Source organism: Anabrus simplex, chromosome 14 (genome assembly GCF_040414725.1).
Source record: "Anabrus simplex isolate iqAnaSimp1 chromosome 14, ASM4041472v1, whole genome shotgun sequence".
In the NCBI taxonomy this organism is placed as follows: Eukaryota; Metazoa; Arthropoda; class Insecta; order Orthoptera; family Tettigoniidae; genus Anabrus; species Anabrus simplex.
In genome coordinates, this window is record NC_090278.1 from 57,518,282 (window position 1) to 57,541,499 (window position 23,218).

Consider the following 23,218-nt stretch of genomic DNA (forward strand, 5'->3'; position numbering starts at 1 on the left):
AGAGGCCAAGCGAATCAACTTAAAATAAGCTTAACTAATTGGCTGAAATAATAATTCCTTGATCAATTTAATAAAGAAAAACTTTAATAAGCCAAAATCATTTAAGAACATCTGACCTCCATAATAATAATTTAAATTTCCGAGCAATTAATGAAAGAAAAAATCAATTCAAAATTATAATATTGAAATCAAGTTTTAAGAATGACCGCTGAAAATCTTCCAGAACAATAAATCAATGTAGTTCAGTTCAAAATTAAAATGCTAAAACAACCCAAATCATTTAAGGTAAGTACCACCTTCCAATCTGTAATTCAAATTCTGATCCCTTAAGTAATAGGAGGTCAACTCAAAATAAGAAAACTTGAATCAAATATTTCAATATGCAGGCTGAAAACTTCTCCAATGGGTTATCTCGGTCACCCCAAATGGTATAAGAACAGTCATAACCCACAGCACACATTATTTCAGAAATGAGCCAGAAATAATGCAATGACATGCAAGAAATCCACAAGTAGCACCATAATAAAATATCCCACAATGAACAGTAACTTCAATTAAATCAGTCACACAAGAGTGAAGAAAGGAAACCAACACGGGCAAACAATCCTTCCCAAAAAAAAATCAGATGACAGTCAAGACATAATAATTAGCCGACACTCATGTGTCAGACACAAAGGAGCAAACGCCCCCTTTACTTTTGCATTCTGTTACACGGTTGGTGTAACCGAGTGACAACCACCATGATCAAATCCCAACACAAGTACCAAGTAATTCATCAGAAAAGCTTTCATCCTAAAACTTATTCTTTTCCTCTTACTTGCTCCGAAGAGCTTGAATATATTTAAATAATAACATAATTATTACGATTTAAAGGAGGAAATGAAGTTAACCACCATAAGCTTAAGCAGACACTTCGTATATAGTAGTTAGTTGGGAGGTCCGCAACGTAAATATACTTTTACTAACGTGGAACCTTAAAAAAACAGCATTAAAGCAAACATTAATATCTTTCATACCCTCGAATTGAAATCCCAAAGGTATGAGTATTACATAAAAGTATTACATAGATATGATGAAGTCCAGATTTTTTTTAAATTCTAAAAAATGTTAAGCTCGAAAAGTCTGAAAGATCAGCTGTAGAAAATCTCACATATCGCAGCGATTAGTAATGTACATGTCTCTTAACACAATAATTAGCAGCCTCCGATGGGGTAGGTTAACCATTATAGATATGCTTGAAGCTACTTACAAGGTCAGATGCAAGAAGAAATTAAATCTCTTTAAAGATAACAAACCGTTTCTTCAGAAATGGTTATCCGGGATCAAATCCCACAATCATTTTCATTCTCTTCACGGATAATTTATCCTCAAACCAGGTCAGAAGCGTAGTTTTCAAGGCGTCTTCTTCCAATTCAGTCACAAGAATTATATCCAAAAAAAACTGCTATCGATTTCATTATTGGCAAGCCACGATCACCGGCCTACCAGTGTTAACTACTCCCGGCCAGATAGCAGCACCGCTTGGTCACCTCGTATGACTAGTTCCAACTCGACCGCCAGATGGCTCACCATTACCAAATCAGAGAAAGTTCAAGGAATCTTGAGATTTGAATTCACCGTGAGGCTGATAGTAAGGGACGCATGAATAAAATGCTGAACAGATCGTACCATAACGAGGAATAATTCTAAATCCATTACATGTTAATAACCTCCTTCATGATATAATGTATTTTATATAATATGGATGAATACGAATGAATAATTTTAGGTAAATAAAGTATGGAATTGAAATGGAGAATATCTATTGGATATTATTATGATCAATGCTAATTTAATGAGTAAGTTTTGTCCGGATATTGTGTGAGTTGACCGAAGAGGGCAGAATTTTTAAGTGTGTACGTTCATTTATGTTAGTTACATTAGCATTTTTTGCGATGTAAATTTTGATGTCTTCCTTTATATTTAAAGATTTACTTTTTTTCGATGTGTTAAATTTTTAGATCTGTGTTGCTGTATGTGAAATGGTGTGAAATGTCGTATATGTGCTCCCCGAAGGCTGAATGCCGATTATATCTGATTGTGTTTTTGTGTTCATTGTAGCTTGTGTGGAAGTTACTTTTCGCTTGACCTATCTGTATATGTGGCATTGCAGTTAGGTTAAGGGCGCTTGAGTTCATAGAATCCTGACTTTGAGAAAGGGTCTGTTTTGTTTAGGTTGCACTTGCTGATGTGTCTCCGTTGTGTGTTGTTCATTCTAAAGGCTACTTTTAATAGTAGTTTCTTGAAAATATTAGCTACTTTGTATGTGTGGTTCTCAAGTACGTTAACAAGAACACATAAAAAGTACCTGATATTTTCAGGAAACAAGTAGCCTTTAGGAAAAACACCACACTGCAGGGACAAGTGCACCTAAACAAAAAAAGCCCTTTCTCAATGTCAGGAATCTCTGAACTGCAATGCCACATATGTAAGTAAAAAGAACATAATATCCACACAAGATACAAAGAACTCAAAAAACATGATCAGGTATAATGGGCATTCAGCCTTAGGAGAGCACATATATGACAGTTCAAATCATTTCACAGACATCAACAGAGATCTAAAAATTTTACACATAAGGATAAAAGTAAATCTTTGAATATAAAGCAAGCAATCATAACCTACATTGCAAAACATGCTAATGTAACCAGCCTGAATGACCATACACACTAAAAGAATTCCCCATTCTCCGCCCTGCTCACATAATATCTGGACAACACTTACTCATTAAATTCTCTACTTCAATTCCGTATTTTATTTACATAAAATAATTAACTTGCACTTATCCATATTATATAAAAGTACATTATAACATGAAGTAGGTTATTCACTTTCTCTCCCCTCTCCAGTGTTGAAAGAAGGTTCCATAACACTTCACTCGCTCTACCCTATTTCCCCCTCTCCTCTCCATGGTATCCTATGCTGCCCCCTTTTTACCTGGCTAAACCAGCCACTGAACGAGAGATCCCACGTTGGAACTTTCGTTCAAAGGCTGACCGAAGTTTAGAGGCATAGAAGGGAATAGGATTGATGAAAAGGCAGAAAAAAAAATTAAAACCACATTTCTGACATTTTTTCAATATAAGCATTTGCAGAAAAGCACAACAATATTCTAGCTGTGAAAAAATTTAATTTGTTACTTCATGTTGTCGAATTTCCTCCAGGAGTGAGTGTACAAAATTAAATTAATCTTCATCGATGTAGACAAAGGTTGGGCTCTGAAAAATAACAAATTCAAATTAGGCCTTCATCAACTTCAAAATTAAAATAAAAAATGTGAGAGCCTCTCCTAATTTATAGTAACATTTGCAAATCAACTGGCATCTAACCTTCTCTTATTATCACAATAGCAAAAATTAACACAAAATTCCCACTTGGCCACATGGTAACTTTTTGATTGAAATCTAAATTAATAATTTTTTACATTATTCCAAGGTAGGTAACACTAGTTTGTGCAATTTATGAAAATCCTCCTATCAATCGTGAGTCTCATTTCAATGGCACAATTAATTAATTAACACTGCTGTTAATTGCCATCGAATTATTTCATTACAGTTTCCATTCAATAATTACATGATCGTGTTCCACTGATCTCTATACATGGATGGCTGGTGGCTTGGGTAGCAGTAAGCCGAATAGATGATGACTGGCGTAGTAAGATGGCAGCGAGCGCACGGTGCAGTAGACCCATTGAATAGACCACGAGGAGCGCGCTTGCTTTGTTTATGCTTAGTTCAGTGATGCCAACCCCCTTGATTGTAGTTCCACGGGTGTTCTGTGCTGTGTTATTTCAAAAGAAATAGTAGTGTATTTTATGAATTTAGGTTTGTTGCCTTGTAGTATGCTTGTAAATTAGTTCGTTCGTAATCTGTTTATCCTCCAGGGTTGGTTTTTTCCTCGGACTCAGCGAGGAATCCCACCTCTACCCCCTCAAGGGAAATGTCCTGGAGATTCAGACTTTCGGTCGGGGATACAACTGGGGAGTATGGCCAGTACTCGCACAGGCGGCTTCATCTGCTGTGCTGAACAGGGGCTTTGTTGGGGGATGGGATGTTTGAAGGGGATAGAGACAAGGAAGAGGGAAGGAAGCGGCCGTGGCCTTAAGTTAGGTACCATCCCGTCATTTGCCTGGAGGAGAAGTGGGAAACCACAGAAAACCACTTCCAGGATGGCTGAGGATGAATCGAACCCCCCTCTACTCAGTTGACCTCCCGAGGCTGAGTGGACTCCGTTCCAGCCCTCATACCACTTTTCGAATTTCGTGGCAGAGCCGGGAATCTAACCCGGGCCTCTGGATGTGGCAGCTAATCACACTAACCACTACACCACAGAGGCGGACACTGCTTGTAAATTACAAAATTAAATTTAAATGTGCATGTATTTATTTGAAATCCGAATGAAAAAACATCCTACCGGGTATTAACATACCCCAGTGTTCAGCTTGTGGATGTACAGACAGAAACGATCAGTAGAAGGAGAAATCATTTCATCGGTGAGTTTTATACTGTACATAATAATAATCTTCCTAGGGTAGTGTTTTGAGTTTTAGGTTATTGTATCTTATTTTGCATATTCTGGGAGCAAAATGGCTATTTTTCTAGGTTTCCTTTCTCGAAACCCGAACATCTAAGATCATGGATTAGGAGTATCAGGCGGGAGACTTGGGAGCCTTCTAAAACAGCTGTTCTCTGCTCCCATCACTTTGAGGAAGACTGTTTAGATAAAAATGGATAAACTGCACGCCTTAGAAGTGATGTATAGCCAACTGTTTTCAGTTTTACTGAACATTAACTGCAAGTAAAGATTTACTTATATTTTTGTTTATTTGTAATAATTAAACTGACGGTTTTGATGAAATAATTGACGTGACATAACAATCTTAGAAAATGAAGTCTGGAGGAATTCTAGACCTTATTTACATCAGTAATAATTATGGGTTTCAGACACTGGAGTTGTGGGAGAAGGCAAAGTGTGGTGGGTGTTTTAGGCTATCCCATTATACTAGTTGTGGTATTTGGGGCTCATTTAACGGGTGTTACATGTTTCTGATGATGACCATCAATATTGCTTTGGTAGCTGAATTTAATTAAAGAGGTCTGTAATAGTAAATTAAGCTGCAGGTAATGTGATATATTGAAGGGTTTTGAATATTTGCTGGTTTTATGAATGTGTACATTTGCTTCAATTATATTTTAATTTGATAAACTGCGCATTATTTCATAGAAACAGGAAACAGGAATTCATTATCAAGCACCGATTATGGTATGTCGAATCTAGGCCTGTATAGTGAGCTACGTTTATAGGTACATCATTTTAAGAATGCATAATTTCGTGACATACATGTATACAATTTACAGCAATGTTTCCAGAAACTGATTTGCACTCGTATTGTGTTACCGATCGCTAATTGCATGTATTCAGCACCTAAGTTAATATTAGTCGGCCGTTATTATACACTCATTTTTATTGCTATCCCGGAGATTTACTGACCTCGGAACGACATGTCAGTGATCCCAATGTCCTTATGCTTTGAGTGAACATGTCCCTATATTTTTAATTATTCCAATGCGCCATTAATTGCGATTTAAAAGTGATTATATTATCATTGCTTCCCCATAAGGAGAGCTCTAGGATGGGTACGCCAACATGGCGAACTGCGCGCTCAACTTGGCGTACTTTCTCCTGCAGCGGAGAGCTGCCATCAGCGATCCATGTATAGAGATCAGTGTCGTGTTCACATAAGCTAATGTATTCCACCTATTGAATTCTTAATTCAGTCATGACTCATCTGGTAATCGAATTAAATAATTCATTATTACTAATTATTACCCCCTTGATTTACTCGTTAGATATGCAATCTGGTATAAATTAATTTTTATCCGCTCAGTATTTGAAATGTTTGCCTTTGCCGTTCCTTTGACTGCATGATCTCTCATCTGAATCAAATTTAAAAGAAAAGAAATCTAAATCTAGTCTTTAGATTGTTATAATCTTAGTAATATTTCCGTAAGCACTTCCATTGAACCAACACTTTGACAAAAACAATGCAGGAATAAACCTGAGTCATCGCGGTAAACTCATGACTAGATTAAAACATTGTGAAAAATGAATATCTGAAAATATTGCTAACTACTCCATTCATTCATATCATTCACACAAGGGCAACACAAATTTTTATGTACATTATTACATGCAAATCCTGGGCGTAATTTTATCAGTTCATTATTTTTACATATGGATGGGTCAGTAGAGTCAAGTCTGTTAACACACTCGACTTAGCCTATGATCTCTGATCGAATTAGAATTATCACTTATATTGAGTAAATTATTTAAGAACGACAACAATCTATCCTACTTTCAGAATATTATTCGAAGATTTGATAGAAATAAATAATCATCACCATCAGGTGGGTCATCTCAGGTTACCAACACAGGGTCCATGAGCCTCAATTAATTCCTACACATAAGACATGTATCCAACAAATGCTCCAAATTATAATCACTCACTGTGTTCCAAAGACACAAGCTACACCAATATTCCCGGCACATTCACTGATAGAGCACATTAAACATCTCATTTCAGAATAATCTAACACTTTATGTCTCACGAGCATTAAGTCACTGTTTAACCAGATCTCATACTTAAATATTATTATTATTATTATTATTATTATTATTATTATTATTATTATTATCAGTGATTTATTAAATCTATCAGCAATCTTGAAATTATCTTGAAAATGGATGACACAATCCTAAAGAATTATAGGATGATATATAGATGGAACTCAAAACGAACTCTAATCATTGAAATCACAAATAGTTCCATTTTGCAGTATCTCAAGTATCACACATAATTCAAGACTAATTTTAATGTGAGGTCATTTATTTTTAAATGTAGACCTGCAATTCAGAATCCATTCAAAAGAACAACTACAGTAAGCTACTCTAATAGAGTTCACAACCTTTGATCACTCAGGTAACTTGTCTACCTCGCCACCTTTAAGAATGGAAATTTGAAATCACTCTAAATACAGCAAATACTAACAGAACTACTAACTAGAGAAGAAAGATCATTTAGTTCTACGCAGATAAGAACGATATTGTACAATAAATGGATACTTAAACGTTAGATGCTGTTCAATTCCTGGTTGATGTCTTCACCATTTCGACACCTCCATCTCGTTCACCTTCTCCATGTCAGAATCACCTTACATACTTAGCAATTCATGGTGACACAGCAGTTGACGTCCCATGGTGAGAATGATATATTTCTAGATAACACAGGATTCATCTTGTGTTTGGCGACGATGTCCGTTGAGCTGGGTCTTCACCACATGCGAGTTTAGCTGTGACTAACACAACAGGCATTAAAATGTGCATGATCCAGTTGAAATTCTATTAATGCATCGAGTATTACACTTAACTTGTGTCTTTAAACTCGGATTACCACCCGGTAATGTTCAATTCTCAATAACTAATGTCTCATATATGAGAGTAGGCTGCTGTCATGAGATTTAAGACAAGTACGATGTAGTTCATGATGCATTCACCTGGCCAGGCGACGAAAAAGTAAGTATGTAAGAGAGTGATTTAATGTGCGCACAAAGTCGTATCATTTCTGGTTCGGGGTTTTGTCGCTTTGAATGACGATTATTGGTTCACCAGTATCTCCTTTTATTGGCTGTGTCTGTTCTAGAATTCTGTAGAATGTACGTGCTCGCTCTGCATGTGCGGTGCTGCCTTAGGAAACCTGTTGGTCATGAGGCCTCCCCCTTTCTCTTGATCGAACATCGGATCAATACTTGCAATACTCAGAACTGGTAAAATCCAGCTTATGCACATGACGGAATCCAGCCCTTGACAAATAATAAAATTTCTTAAGGCTGGCTTGTAACTTTAAGCTTTTTATTGACCAAATTTGATGGGGACAATACTAGATTTTAATATCCAACATGAGTCATCCACACAGTCCTGACAGAGTATTTGGGGACAACTGACTTAGAATTGGCAGTCCAGATAATACAGAAGTTTTTAGTTATATTAATATTTATAAAAATATTATTTTTTAATACTGGTTCATATTATCACTAACCTCTCTATCACTGACATTATGTGCGAATTAAACAATGCTGTACATATACGTACATGTCTTAAGTGATTTGATAGAATCTGAGGATGTTTCTGTAGAACAATACATGTCATTCTATGTATAACAATGTGTATTTTTAACAAGTATATTTATAGTGTTACAATTTATGTTATAAAGTTTGTGTGTTTGACAGACTTTAAAGTTTTTATGTTAGATTTAACTAAGTCTACAACAGAAAGTATGGCTTCATTCTTAACCAGCTCTCCGTTTTGTGCATCCTTTTTTTCTTCCTTTCTTTAGTGTGGCTACTCTTCACTTTCTTCTATATTTTTATTGGTAAATTAACTTCTATTAGTATGTAAGCTTTTGATCACAGTCATTCTCGCTCCCCTTTAGTGCCAACGAGGTTTTATGAGTCCTGGTGAGAAATGTTAAGGTCTTGTAGTAGATCACGAAAGAGCTTTTGAAACTGCAGATTTACATTCCAACACTGATGATTTACCACTGATGGTGTTCTCATCCCCAGAGTTCATTACAGCACACCACATAACATCCTTGTAGTAGTAAAACTTTTCATTTATAGTTGCTGTGTGTTTGATGTACATCACACCTTTCCCTCATATATGACTGTGATAAGCTAGCTTCATAAATGTTCATTTTTTAATTTTTATATTTGGAAGCATTGAAATATTCTGTTTTGAAACAGAACTGTCACAGTGCAGTATGTAGCCCCTGCGAGCTCTACAAAAGCAGAGTAGAGAATGTGATTAAAGAGATTTTAATCTGTCTTCAAACAAACTTTATTCATATTTCTCATTATATGGCAAAAGATTTAGAACAGTCTTAATAATTGGAAGTGTTCAAACAACCTCTATGATTTGTTTGCTACAATTGGACATATGAAACAGTTAGTAAGATTTAGTGTTTATGTCTAGGGCAGCTTCCTTCCAAAATTCTGTGCGAGATGGTGCCAATTCCATCTCTGGTAGGTTATCTTCTGATATAGCTAGAAAATGTTTCTCACTTTTTATTTGGTTCTCAGTCTCATCCTTTCTCTGACATTAGGTGTGAGTGAGGATAATAACACCATCCTCAGTTAATCCTTTGGTTTTAACAATCCTCTGCTGATAGAAATCTTTTTTATACAATAGTGAAAATTTGAGAGTAACTGCACTATTGGGAAGTAACATATTATCATGCTCTTTTGTTGGTGACAATATTTGTAGATGTGTTTTTTGTGCATTCATAATATATCTTATTTTTTACAGGAAGATATTGAACACTCATCAGAAGTGATACCCCTGAAAGAAGAAGTTAAATCAGAGTTAACAGAGCCAGGATCAACACATGAAGACTCGCTTCAGGTAATGTACATATTTTGATAAGTCATCATCAGGTAATGAGAATAGTTATAAAATGCCTCAACAGATATCAGTTGTTGACCCTTCATTTTCATGCATACAGTACAATTGATAGTCCTACGGAAAATACAGCTTTTTCTGAGATTCACTGTTTTTTACCTAATTTTCACTTTTCCTTCAAGTTGTTCTGCAATCTTGTGTTATGTATTGTGTAGCAGTTAAGATTGCTCCAAAGACCTCTACTGTATATCATTTGGGGGCTGGTATCACTGCTACTATTACTTTTGACTTCGTAAATATTTTCAAACACAGAGTTGCTATAAGATACATTCTCTTGTTACTGTTCCTGGGTATTTTACTCGTTGCTTGCAAATGAAACACCTTTTTTTGTAATCTTAATGATTATATTTATTTCTAGATAATACAATTGTTTATGTATACAAGTTGCAGATATTGTGCTTGTTTACTGTGAGTGTTCACTTATATGCTACACACATAGTAGCCATCTTGTGGCAAGTGAAAAACATTCTTATTCTTCCTAATGTGGTCTGTTGTGTTATTAGTGTGTTGTGACTTATAATATTACTTAAACTTGCAAGGGATTAACAGGCCCTTCAAAAGTGATCTTGTCCTTCTGTTCCATACTTCGTAAGGGACAGTGTTTGTGAATAGGCCTTGTATGTTCACTGTTACTCACCTGAACTTTTGTCATATGGATTAATCCGTCACTACCAGAATACACATTTGATCATTATCATCGTCCACTGCATAGCATGTCTGTCGTCTTCCTTCATTGTGACTATGTGGCTATGGGGTATTTCATTGCCCATTTATTGAGATATTCAATTTATGATCCCTTTCAGAAATTCTGCGTTACCTGCTGAATATATAGTCATCTGGGTAATGGGAATGGATAGCTGCAGTCGCTTAAGTGCGGCCAGTATCCAGTATTCGGGAGATAGTAGGTTCGAACCCCACTAACGGCAGCCCTGAAGATGGTTTTCCGTGGTTTGCCATTCTCACACCAGGCAAATGCTGGGGCTGTACCTTAATTAAGGCCACGGCCGCTTCCTTCCCCACTCCTAGCCCTTTCCTGTCCCATCGTCACCATAAGACCTATCTGTGTCAGGGCGACGTAAAACAACTAGCAAAAAAAAATGGGAATGGAAATACAGTCGTGATCAGGGAGTGTAGTAATTGGCTCTCCTATAAGTAAATAGGATATAGTTATGTAAGTTGTGTCAAAATGGTCATTATTTAACTTTAGTGAGGGGCATGAGGATGTGTTGTAAGAGTGGTCCATTCTCTGTTGGTGAAGCAATAAGAATCCATCACTCTTCTGAGGAGATATATCAGACTCTTGACTGCTGTATCGCAGATTGCACCATAGTGTGGTGTTGCAGGAGTGGTGAAATGCCCTGTCAGTCCCATGTATGCAGTTTCAGTGAAGGGTTGGTTTTTTTAGGGTTGTTTTGCAGAAAGGCCATGATTTCTTTAGCTGCACCAAAGAAGTTCATGCTGTTATCACTGTAAATTTTCAGGAGTTGACCTGTATGAGAACTAAGTTGTCAAAGAGCGGCAAGAAATGTAGTTGTGTTCAGGTCAGATATCACGTCCATGTAGAGAGACTTGGTACCTAGGTGGTTTGGTCTTGTTTGATCTGACACCAATTTTTATGAGAATTGGGCCAGCATAGTCTATTCTAGTTTTATGGAATGGGTACATCAGGGATACATGCACTCTTCTTGAATTTCACATTAATTGTTATGACACTTAAGATGTGCATGAATGTGGCTTTTTTATCATCCCCCTTGCTAATGGGATCCAACACTTGTCTCTCAGAGTTGTGATGAAGAGTTGAGTGCCAGGATGAAGCAGTTGAAGGCATTCCAGCATCACAATTAGATTTATGAGATGATGATATGGATACAGAAGGATCTAATGTTTCCACGCTACTAGAATTACGATAGTGTGCAGTCGTCCACCGACATGAAGATTGCCTTCTTGATCTATGAATGGGTTTATAGTCTTAATGAGTTATAGTTTCCTACACAATATTAATGCAACTTTTGAGTGCAGGCTTCAACTCCTATATGTACAGTGAATTTGAATTTCACTCCATGGGTTGTTTACAATAATTTGAGATAAATCACAAACAACATGCAGCTACTCTCTGTACCTTGTTTAACACATTAAGTGCCGGACTGAAATTCATGGGATTTCCATCTAGTGCCATGGGTGCCATTGAGTTACTCCCTGTTGCCAAAATTTTCACAGGCTTAACCAAGCAAGTAATCGCTGAAATGAGGATATATTTATGATATATTCAGTTAACTTCTTATGTACATTAGGCCTTATATTGCAAACCCGTATGGGGTCATATTGGTCATTATGAATTGTATACATACACGCTCCCCCATATGGAGTAGCACTTATGCAGTAGTTAATGTCCCAACACTCAGCCATACTTACCTTTTCCTTTGCAGTGATGCGGTACATGTCATTGATTTCGAGAGACATGTTAGCTTGTTCATACTGGAGGCGTACAAATGTACGATCTCCAATTTTAGATTAGGATATGTTTGTAAATGACGATCTTCCCATTTAAGGTTGGGAAATTTTTGTATATAATTTTGTTATGGAAAGTAGTGAAAATTATGTGAATTTGGTAAATTAGGATGTGAGAGCATAATATAAGAGTAATTTTATTTAGGGAATATTGAATATGTATATAATTATGTTTGTATAACTTTTAATTTGAGTAAGAAAACCAAGCAGTGATGATTGTGCAACGTGGGAAAACAGTGACAATGTCAATGAGGATGGTTGAAGTTGGTCAAGTTGACCAAGTGTTGCAACAGTAGGGAAGTGTATGCTGAAGATAGTAATTCATCAAAGTGGATGGACTTGCAAGATCGCTGTATACTACTTGCAAAATCACTATAACTATATATTTCGTCTACATCATCATTGTCTGACTTGTTCAATATATCGTCCAGTCTATCTGCCCTAAGACATCTACTGCTCGATTTACTCATAGTGACTTAAAGAAAAGGGAAACTCACAGCGCTGCACACTTATAAAAACAATCCGTGCATGAGATAGACAATGATTTTGTTGCCCTGCGAAGCACTCTTGACATATCCATTTTGGGTCGCACCAAAACAGTAATTGACGAATGAAAGGTGGACTATGCACGTACATAAATAGACGGCCAACAGATTGCAGGAAGATACTTTATAGAACTTTGAAACACACAGCTACTGCACACCCAAATAGGTTTGCACAGTTCTCAGTTTCAAATTAAAATGCGACCCCATAGAGGGACGTGAAGTTCAAAACTAGTCTAGTCTCACATAACCAAATGGTCTCGCTTGGGACTCATTGTGTTAATCTTGAAACTTTTCCTGTGAATAGATATTCATGCATGGCTGTAAAAAGCATTAGTGGCTTTTTTTGAGCTCTGAGATAAATTTGAACATCATATTTTCATTTTGACCTACTCAAGGAGTCTTGATTCAACCATCTAGGACCGTGCAAATGAGCTGAATTATTGACGATTATGTTCATTTGTTGTCGTCTGGACACTAAGTCAGCGTGTTTCTTCTCAGACGGCACATGGTGCTACTCATTGTATCTTTACCAAGTTCAAACTCAGAGCCTTTAATGTTTTCTTGAGTAGTCTTGTCGAGAGAAAGGCTCTGCAAAACTCAGACGTTGAAGGGAGAGTTTTTAGCTGTGCTACCTTGCATTTTACACAGAGCAACATTTTTGTCACTCAAATTTCATTTCTAAATGATCTGACATACACACGTAAATGCTATTTGTTGAGCCTGCAATGAGATGGTAATGGAGAAGAGATGTTCTTCAGTAGATGGCTCTACATGGGGATGTAGTTGAGACTTATGCTATTGTCTGTCTTGACCGAAGCATTGAAATTAACAAGGAGATGTGCTGGATTGCAATTCAACTACACTGGGCAGGTAGAGTTCCACATCCGTAAGTTGAAACCTCTACTCGTGAGAAGGTTTAGTAGTTCATCACAAATTTTGATTGTTTCCTGTAATTCACCCATGCCAGAAATAGTCATCTACATGGAAGTCTTGATTTATGATGATTCTTGAATGAGGGGAGCTTGTACCTTAGTTGAATTTCTTTGTGCATCTTGTGGAAAGGAATGCTGTTCTGTAGGTTACCATTGTGAGTCCTTATATTTTAATTGGCTGTTGCGCCTTATCTTGCCAGAGTATACATAATGAATTGTAAATGTTAGATTTGATGTTCACCTCATGATACAGTATCCTATGTCTGCTGTAAATGCTATTTTTTCAGCCCATAATCAGGTGATTATATAGAAAAGATGTTTTGAATTGATGGCCCTACATGGTGGGTGTAGTTGAGACTTATGCCATTGCTAGTCTTGACCAAAGCTTTGAAATTAACAAGTGTTTTTTGTTGAACTTCACTGATATATGAAAATATCATGTGGAATTTAATAGTGATCTTCTTCCTGCAAGGGTTTCAAATTCATTTCCTTTCATGTGGTCCAGTGATTTGAGTTCACACATGAATTCAAAGTATTCCTGGCAGAACTCTTATTTCGTTTCAGTTTTTCTTTCTAAGGGCAGGAAATGCTGAATTGCCATTTGTTTAAATCTACGAAGTTTTAAAGTATTTGTTAATAGGGAGTTTGACAGTATATCTGCCTGATGTATCTGTCATCGTGTGTTGCTGGCAGTCTGCTTCACAATTTTTTCCGTTGGTGGTGTTGTCTTATTTTATCCAAAAGAGTTGAATTTTGTTTTGTAGGTTGCGTAGGAATAGAGATTGATGAGGCGCAGTTTTTATCTTCCTTTGTTGATTGTAGATAGCTACAACTGATTACTTTTTAACAATGTCAACTCACTCTGCCATGAGTTTAAAGGAGACTTGCTCTAAGGTTATCTGATCTTTGCCTTAACAACAGATGTTACAAATGACCCACTGGCCGAATTAAATTAAGCTCTTGTGACAATCTGAATTTTAAACTCCAATTATACTGAAATATATGGCTATAATATGCTGTAGATGAAAGATTTCTTACTACAGTATATACATACTGAACTTTTTGGTCCACTCTGAAGGATATCTACCTTCCTTACCTATCAGCAAAATTTCATGAGATCTGTCTCTTGGGTTCTTCGTCAGTTGCTGAGGTAAAGGTAGTGTTCAGTAATTCTAATCTATATACTCAAATGAAAGGTCTATTTAAAAATATTCCTATTTATTTAGGAAACATTTACTGAAGAAACTAATAATTTGAAATTCATGTATAATTTGGACTCTATCTTGTCCATTTAACACCACAATCATTTTTCACAGAGGGGCCGAACGCTGTTTTTAGCCTTTGACTTAACTGCCTGATGGGCATCCTTACTAGAAACCATTGTCTCAATTATTAAATAAGGAAAGGAAAGTCTGGAAATCCATAAATTCGGCTTCCATGTCAGACTACATGTACCATCGTAATGATTCTTGATGGTCCGGCCCTAGTAACATGAACTCTGGACTCTGGGTATAATTAAGGCAGTCCAATCGGTGTGTGTCACACAGTGGTTGTACGACATGGACCCTTAATTAAATCGATGTGAACTGTGACTATGTCATGGACCAACATCTAAATTTCTAAGTTACTTTAGCCCCTCAGCGTCGCAACCATTTTAGGAGCTTCCTACCTCGCGGCCGGATGAGATTTCAACTACGCGCGACTGAAATACATTGATTCACTTAAAGCGTTACTACAATTATAAGAGTAGCCCGATATTTACGAAATTTTGAATTCCTTATGATAGAACTATGTACATGCAGATAATGACATAATTATTTCACATTACCTTAGTAATTTAGTCTCTTGTGATAGAGTTCGAAGCACTCTTCAAGACAGACCCACGTCACACTCCTGGCAGCAGTACACCGACGTCGTCTTTTCTCCGTGTTTTGAACACACGATACAACGTCTCTGAGGTTTGTATTTCTCACCCTTGTGTGATAATTTCGTGATAAAATGTCTTTCCTGCAACCTTGGAACTGTATTATCTGATGCGCGCCGGCCTTGAATATTTCGTTTCCCGACCGAGCGAACTGATTATGTAAACAAACCTTCCTCCAGCTGAACCCGATAAGATAGGCCTAACTGCTCAGTGTTTGTCGCTGTGACACTTCTGGATATTATTAGAGAATTTAGGAATCCGAATTCACTGTTGAAAACTTCCCTTTGACCTATATAATTTTCAATAGACTCCTACATGAAATTTCCAAATACTGGTTCCTCCTCATCGTCACTCTCATCTTTTACCACCGCATCCGCCACAGCCGCATCATTTATTTAATTATCACTGCTGATAATACTGTCACTACTACTTCCGACTAAACTTTCATCTAAATTATACAATATTTCAAGCACATTACTGTCAGTCAAACCACGGCTGAGCGCGGCGCGTCACATGGACCAATGAAGCTGCAGCAGGACGAAACTGAATGAGGGGAATGACATTCATGACGAAACAAACCAACTCGATACATATTTCATATAAAAGGTCAAGACATCATCTTCCAAGCGAGATATATTCCTTGAACAACTTGTTCTCGTATCGTATGACAGAAAGCAGCACTAACTGATGCCTACACAGAGCGCTCGTGGAGAGTCACGAAAATATTACAAGCGAGAAATAAAGACAATATGATAAATATTTTGCACTCTCAATGTACAAATAGAGCAAAGAACATCACGCGAAAAGACAAACTTCTCATATCATAATTTCTGTATTTCATTACGTGGGAAAGAATGAAGTAAACAGGCAGAGATTACTAGTGCTCAGACTTACTTGACAAATAATTACCCTTACAAAAACAACTACATTTTAACGATCCTCATTCTTATTTTACAACACTGATAAACCCCAACATTTCTTCTTGGAAACAAAACAATTTGCAAATCCATAACTCCAAAACTCTCCGCGCTATAGCCGTAAATGCGAAACCATGCATTGGTCTATACCACATATAGAGGTCGGCGGCTACGGAAGAAAAGAGGGTCTATACAACGTATAGAGGTCGGCGCTGAGGGTTTAGAGTCATTGTGGATGATGACTGCAAGGAAAATGGTGCTACAGTGGCATATGGCCCTAATCTAAGTCACTGAGATTAATGATCCCATGACCATCCAAGTTTCTAAGCTGAAGGCTAAACACAATTAAATTACATCGGTTGATGACCAAAGTTTTCACTTTAATAACCCCAGCACATTTACAACTCAAGCAATTAAAATCAAATAATGAAGCAACAACAATGCTCACAATAATTTGTTGCAGTGAAATCCATTACCATCGGATATGTCCCCTTAATCGTTACATTAACATTTAAATATTTCCAGAAAAATAAACTAATACGTAATATCACTTGGAAACCCTCATTAATAACTTTTTACAACATTACACGGCGCTCGCAATACTTTAAAAATTTATCCAAGCAGAAAATAAAACAAATGACCTTTTCGTCATATTCTGACATTCATAAAGCAACATATGGTTCGTCAACTGCGTCATAAATACCCATTTCAAATACATATAAGTTTGACATCATAAAACAAGATATACTAGGCGGTAAGATGGCATGTCACCTACCATAGTTTACGTCAGTTTCCATTTTTGGGCTCACCTGTGACCCTCTGTCATTTATTTAGCCATGTTTACATTTCTGGCTGTACATAACATTTTTCTTTCGGTTTCCACAAAATAAAACATTAAAAAATGCTCTTCACTTGTCGTTTTTTTTTACCGCACTCGACTGACTGTATTTATTACCCGCACACGACTGACTTTCTTTACCACACAAAAGTTTATAAATACTTCTTTGGTATCTTGACCGTCCTTTTTATACAATTACTTCTGTTCAAAAATCTGTCTCCACATGGAGTCAAGACCCCAACCACATCGGCTAAAATCTGTTGATTGGACTTAGTCTACTTCTTGTCGATCAATTTACAGAAAAGTTCAACCCTCTGTCTCCAGCCTCAATGATACAAATGCAGTCGTTTCAACATGGCGTCCCTTCTTATTTATAAAGAGTACCCCCCTCTCTCCAGGCATTTTCCCTTTGCTGCCAAGAAAATTTGCGTAACTTTTTCGAATTAATTGAACTGTATTTAAAAGAATTTTTGATGTAACCACAAACTTGCTACGTTGCTAGCAGTAGTGTTCCTGAACCTTTAAAACTTATTAAATTAACTGATTAAAAGACCTCATTTGATAGGCACTATTTTTTGTCGACTTAGCGTGGGTAAACTATACACGCTCGTCCATCTGAAATAATCCACAGAGATGCTTAGCAGTCTCAAATCCGTCTTACTGAAGACCAAGTGTCTTGTAGATAAATACAGGACCCTCATTATACTGTGTTAACTACTAATTCTTTCATATAAATATATTTATGTAACATGAACTTTCTTCTGTATCCTTCAACGCTCGACACGTGCGTATGACATGATGTATCATAGCGTGGGAAGGATGGTAGCCACCTCCTTGACACGTGTCACTTCCGTGATATCAAGAAATGTTCAAGCTCCTCATCACAATTGACATGGGGCTTCTTGTAGTAACTTTCATACTTAAAATTCTTAGGGCACAAAGGTCATGGGTTCAATACATACATACATATATACATACAAACATACATACATTACCATTATAGACTGTTATGCCTTTCAGTGTTCAGTCTGCAAGCCTCTTTGAATTTACTAACATTGCCACAATTCTCTATTTGCAACTAGTGCTGTGGCCTCATTTAGTTCTATACCCCTTATCTTTAAATCATTGGAAACAGTCTAACCATCATCGCCTTGGTCTACCTCTACTTCTCTTACCCTCCATAGCAGAGTCCATTATCCTCCTACGGAACTTATCCTCCTCCGTTCGCCTTTCATGACCCCACATCCGAAGCCGGTTTATGCATACAGCTTCATCCTTCGAGATCATTCCGAACTTAGCTTTTATCTTCTCATTCCGAGCATCCTCCTGCCATTGTTCCCACCTGTTTGTACCAGCAATCATTCACGCTACTTTCATGTCTGTTACCTGTAACTTATGAATAAGATATCCTGAGTCCACCCAGCTTTCACTCCCATAAAGCAAAGTTGGTCTGAAAACATACCGATGTAAAGATAGTTTTGTCTGGGAGCTGACATCCTTCTAACAGAATACTGTCGATCGCAACTGCGAGCTAACTGCATTAGCTTTAGTACACCTTGATTCCATCTCACTATATTACCATCCTGGGAGAACACACAACCTAAATACTTGAAATTACTGATGTGTTCTAGTTTTGTATGACCTATCTGACTTACAAGTCTGTTGAATTTCTTACCTACTGACATTAATTTTGTCTTTGAAAGGCTAAATTTCATACCATACTCATTGCACCTCTTTTCAAGTTCCAAGATATTACACTGCAGGCTTTCGGTTCAATCTGCCATTAAGACCAAGTAGCCAGCAAAAAGCCAGACTACTTACTACATTTCCACCTAACTGAATCTCTCCCTGCCATTTTATACCTTTCAGCAGATGATCCATGTAAAGTACAAACAGCAAAGCTGAAAGATTACAGCCTTTTCTAACCTCTCTAAGTACCCTGAACCAAGAACACATTCTACCATAAATTCTCCCTGAAGCTCAATTGTCAACATGGATTTTAAAAATCTACCTTGAATTCCATAGTCCCCCAGTATGGCGAATGTCTTTTCCCTCGGTACCCTGTCATATGCTTTCTCTAAATCTATGAAGCATAAACACAAATGCCTATTCCTCTTGTAGCATTTTTCTGTTATCTGGTGCATACTGAAAATTTGATTCTGACAGCCTGTGTGTGGTTTGAAGCCACACTGGTTTTCATCGAACTTCCTCGAATGACTGATTGCACTCTACCTTCCAAGATGCCAGTGAATACTTTGCCTGGTATAGTAATCAGTGTGATACCTCGATAGTTGTTGCAATATTTCCTGTTCCCTTGGTTATAGATAGGTGCAGTTATAGTATATGGTACTGTATAAATGATACAGAAGTTTTGAAAATGGAATATTTTGTTATATTGATGTGTTGTTAAATGAGAAAATTTGATATGTAGAAATTCTATTTCTGGTGTGAATACCTCATTTTCAGTATAAATCGTTGTGTAGAACTTTAAAGCGAGACTACCTGCATGTAACTTTCCTGAGCCCAGCTCTCTTTCAGCTGTTAATTTAAAACTATAATTGGTTTTGCAGTAAAATAATGATGATCAATTAATTTAGGATTTGTTAATTGAGCATTCACTGAAGTGATACTGAATGTGCTTGATCCAACCCAATCTCTTCCCTTTGGAGATAAATTGAGCCATGAGCGTTTCTGTATGCCCAGATTCCCTTTACAGCATATACCCTGCAATTTACTATTGTTTTCTTACACTTCTCTTAGTATTAGCTTCAAAATATTCAATGGACTGATGGTTTAACTTGAAACAAATGTACACTTCATTTTTCAATACGGATAGATCTGTGTTGATATTGGACGGTCAAAATTCATACAAATATTGGGATAAAACTATTTCTTGATTGTTGTCTCCTTTTCTCTGTCCTTTAGTGGGAGAAATTGTTTGTTGTTTCGTGTGGTACTGAATGTTCACATTTTCAACAAATGTTAGTTGGAGTGAATTGTTTTTGAGTGTTTTACACCAACTGAAGTTCTGTTACGGTCAACTTGCGTTAGCTCGATCACCTCAAGAATCATGTCTTTGGCAGATTTCTGAGTAGGGTGCATTCCTGGGGTACTTCGGACAGTGCTGCAAGAATATAAACATAAACTTGGAAGCATGGTCTATCGTAATTACAATGCCGATATGTATGATAAATCTCTTAAAGGTATTTTTGGTGAAAGTCATACGGAGAAGTTGCGAAGAAGTAAGGGCTACGTCAGTCCTAGATCCTAAGAGTGCAGTTAGGCAGCCCATCTTGACTTCAAGGGAGGAAAGCATGCTCTGCATGGAATTTTGAAAGCTATGCATTGGGAGTTCTATTATACTCTTTACTTTTCCAAAGTAGCCCCATGTATCATAACATTTTGGACATGAATAAGAAAACTTATGTCCGAAGGTGCATGTAAACCTGCATAACTCTGAACACCCAATTTTTAAAATAATAACTTACTTTTTAACATATTGTTTGAATCTCTCACAATAATTACTGGATGAGGAGGGATTCAAGCAATTGCAATTGCTACTTGTGGTACTGGACAACTGTCTCTGTAGCTATCGGCCAGCATTTTGGAGATGGTGGGTTCGAACCCACTGTCGACAGCCCTGAAGGGCAGGTGTTCTGGGGTTTCACACTTTCACAGCAAGCAAATGGTGCTGCTGTACCTTAATTAAGGTCACACTTGCTTCCTTCCCACTCCTAGCCATTTTCTAGCTCTTCGTCGCCATACAACCTATCTGTGTCGGTGTGATGTAAAACAAATAGTAAAAAACATTTTTTTTGTTGAAAGAGTAATGGCAGAAGTAATAAAACGCCAATATGCCATAGGTTATGCTTAATTAACTTTCAATAGTAAGGCTTAAATTGTCCAGCCCCGCAGTGTAGGGAGCAACGCGTCCGCCTGTCATCCGGTGCCCCCGGGTTTGATTCTCAGCCTGGCCAGGGGTTTTTAATTCTAATGATGAACTTCCAGCCACCAGGAAAATTTATAGTGTTCGAAGTTGGTTTCTGCAAGTAGCTGTCAAAAGGGGCTTGATGTAGACCCATTCAACCACGCTCTGCTACCACTTTTTCCAGGGATACCATGGTGGACAGAAGTGAAAGAAGGTTTGGGCATGAATGGGTCCAGAATAGGACAATCAGAAGATTAATTTTAAACATTAAAATTATTGATATGTTTTTTTCCTCAGCTATCTTTTGGTTTCTTTTCAAAAAATAAACTTTACATTTCAGGTACAGAAGTTCATAAGATTGGGTAACGATTTTAGAAAATTGAATAACAAGTAATAAACAACTTTGAGCTGAAGCTCCCTAATTATACATTCTTCAACAGCACTGCAACTTCTAAGAACAGTCAAGGAGACGAACCTCCCAATTTCTTTTACATCACCAGGAGACAGAGTATTCAAAATACACACTCTTCCAAGAGCACATCTAGGAGACCACTCTCCAAACGACCTTCCAAAGACACCATTCAGTATTTACACTAACACCTCTACATGAAGAGAAAGAGCGTCTATCCTCTTTAATATTAACAGGTAGGAATCTATTTCCAGGCCTATCAAAGGCACGACCTACAGCATGCACTGTCTTATGTGCTCGCAGTATACCTCTTTACATAAAAGAAATGACACAGGGGTATCGAGTATCCATTCTACTAGAGCTTTGCGAAAAACAACAGGTTAAGTTAGTGGCCCAAAAATCAAAATGGAGAGGAGGCGGACATTTGCGCTCCTTGAAAATCGAAATGTTTTAAAACCCTATTTTGGCTTATGGCCCAAAGTTACAGAGTCTAAGCCTGTACTACTGAGGTGACTAGATGGAGAGAATATTTAAATTACAAGGATTACAAACTGAAAAGTGCTACAAAATCATAGTCACCTCCAAATCAATTTGATAGGGAACACAAGATTGTAGGTCACTCTCTATTCCCTGATTATGTTTAAGTACTTTTGACTTGTTTGAAATTTACATTTGAACTTGGAATTTACATTTCGGAAAATTAAAGTTACATAGTTAAAATCGCAGACCTTCCTCTTGAGCTAGCTTTCAAAGACTATCATTCAAAAAAATCCGGGCCACCATTACCTTGAGCTGGTGGACTACTCGATTATGGATGAGGCTCCCCGTCCCTTTATAAACACACACACCGGACTGGAGTCATGAATAAGACCACGTGGTTGAAAGCTTTTATACCCGAGGGGAAAGATCCAGAAAAATCTGGGTTAAGGCAAAACACACCCCCAATTACCATAGCGCAATTAAATAGGTACAAGATAAGGGTGATTGGCTGAAAAGTACAATTGGCCAGCTTTGACGTTGGCGGAAAGATATAGAAGTGTTGCAAACATTAACACACCAAGAACAAAGAATAAACAGTTCAGTTTAAACCTTAAAATAACAAATTACTTTGCAATCATAATAGTACCTCTTCACAACAGAGGGCATAACATAAGTTTTTTGTACAGACATCTGTAGAGGAAAGTTCAAATTTCTGGTAGTAATTGTTGCCTATTTAGGATGGCAGATAGGGTTCTTCCAGGTGCTTTATTCAAATTAACTGGGTGGGTGTACCTCCTGTTACTACAATATTGAAAAGATGGAGCGTTATGACATTAGTTTAATTATTATTATTGTGACTCCAAAAACTACGTAAATAGGATCAAGATTAAGAACATGAATAAACCTACAACGTTCCTCATAAACAATAAAGAAAAGAAGAAATGTGCGACTTACTTATATCAGTAGGCAGTCATATAATCTGGTCAAACTCTTCACGAGTTATAATATTAATGTGTCATTTAGGACTAAAACAATAATGTTAAAATCCTGTTCTATTCTAACAGTGTAAATACAAGCAGTACTTATAGTAAATCGGGAGTGTATAGGTTGACATGCCAACAGTGCGAGAAAATTTATGTGAAGCTGTCAGGTAGAAGTGTAGCAGTATGCTACGAAGAGCATGTC

General features: G+C 37.2%; 1 protein-coding gene across 1 annotated transcript in view; it reads left to right on the forward strand.

The window, feature by feature from the left end:
• Nucleotides 1–23,218, forward strand: part of LOC136885422 (gastrula zinc finger protein XlCGF57.1-like) — a 71,065-nt gene that overhangs the window by 14,066 nt on the left and 33,781 nt on the right. The window contains exon 3 of the mRNA XM_067157950.2: nucleotides 9,400–9,495. Within this exon, the coding sequence (XP_067014051.2) occupies nucleotides 9,400–9,495 (96 nt within the window). The remainder of the gene's footprint in view (nucleotides 1–9,399; nucleotides 9,496–23,218) is intronic.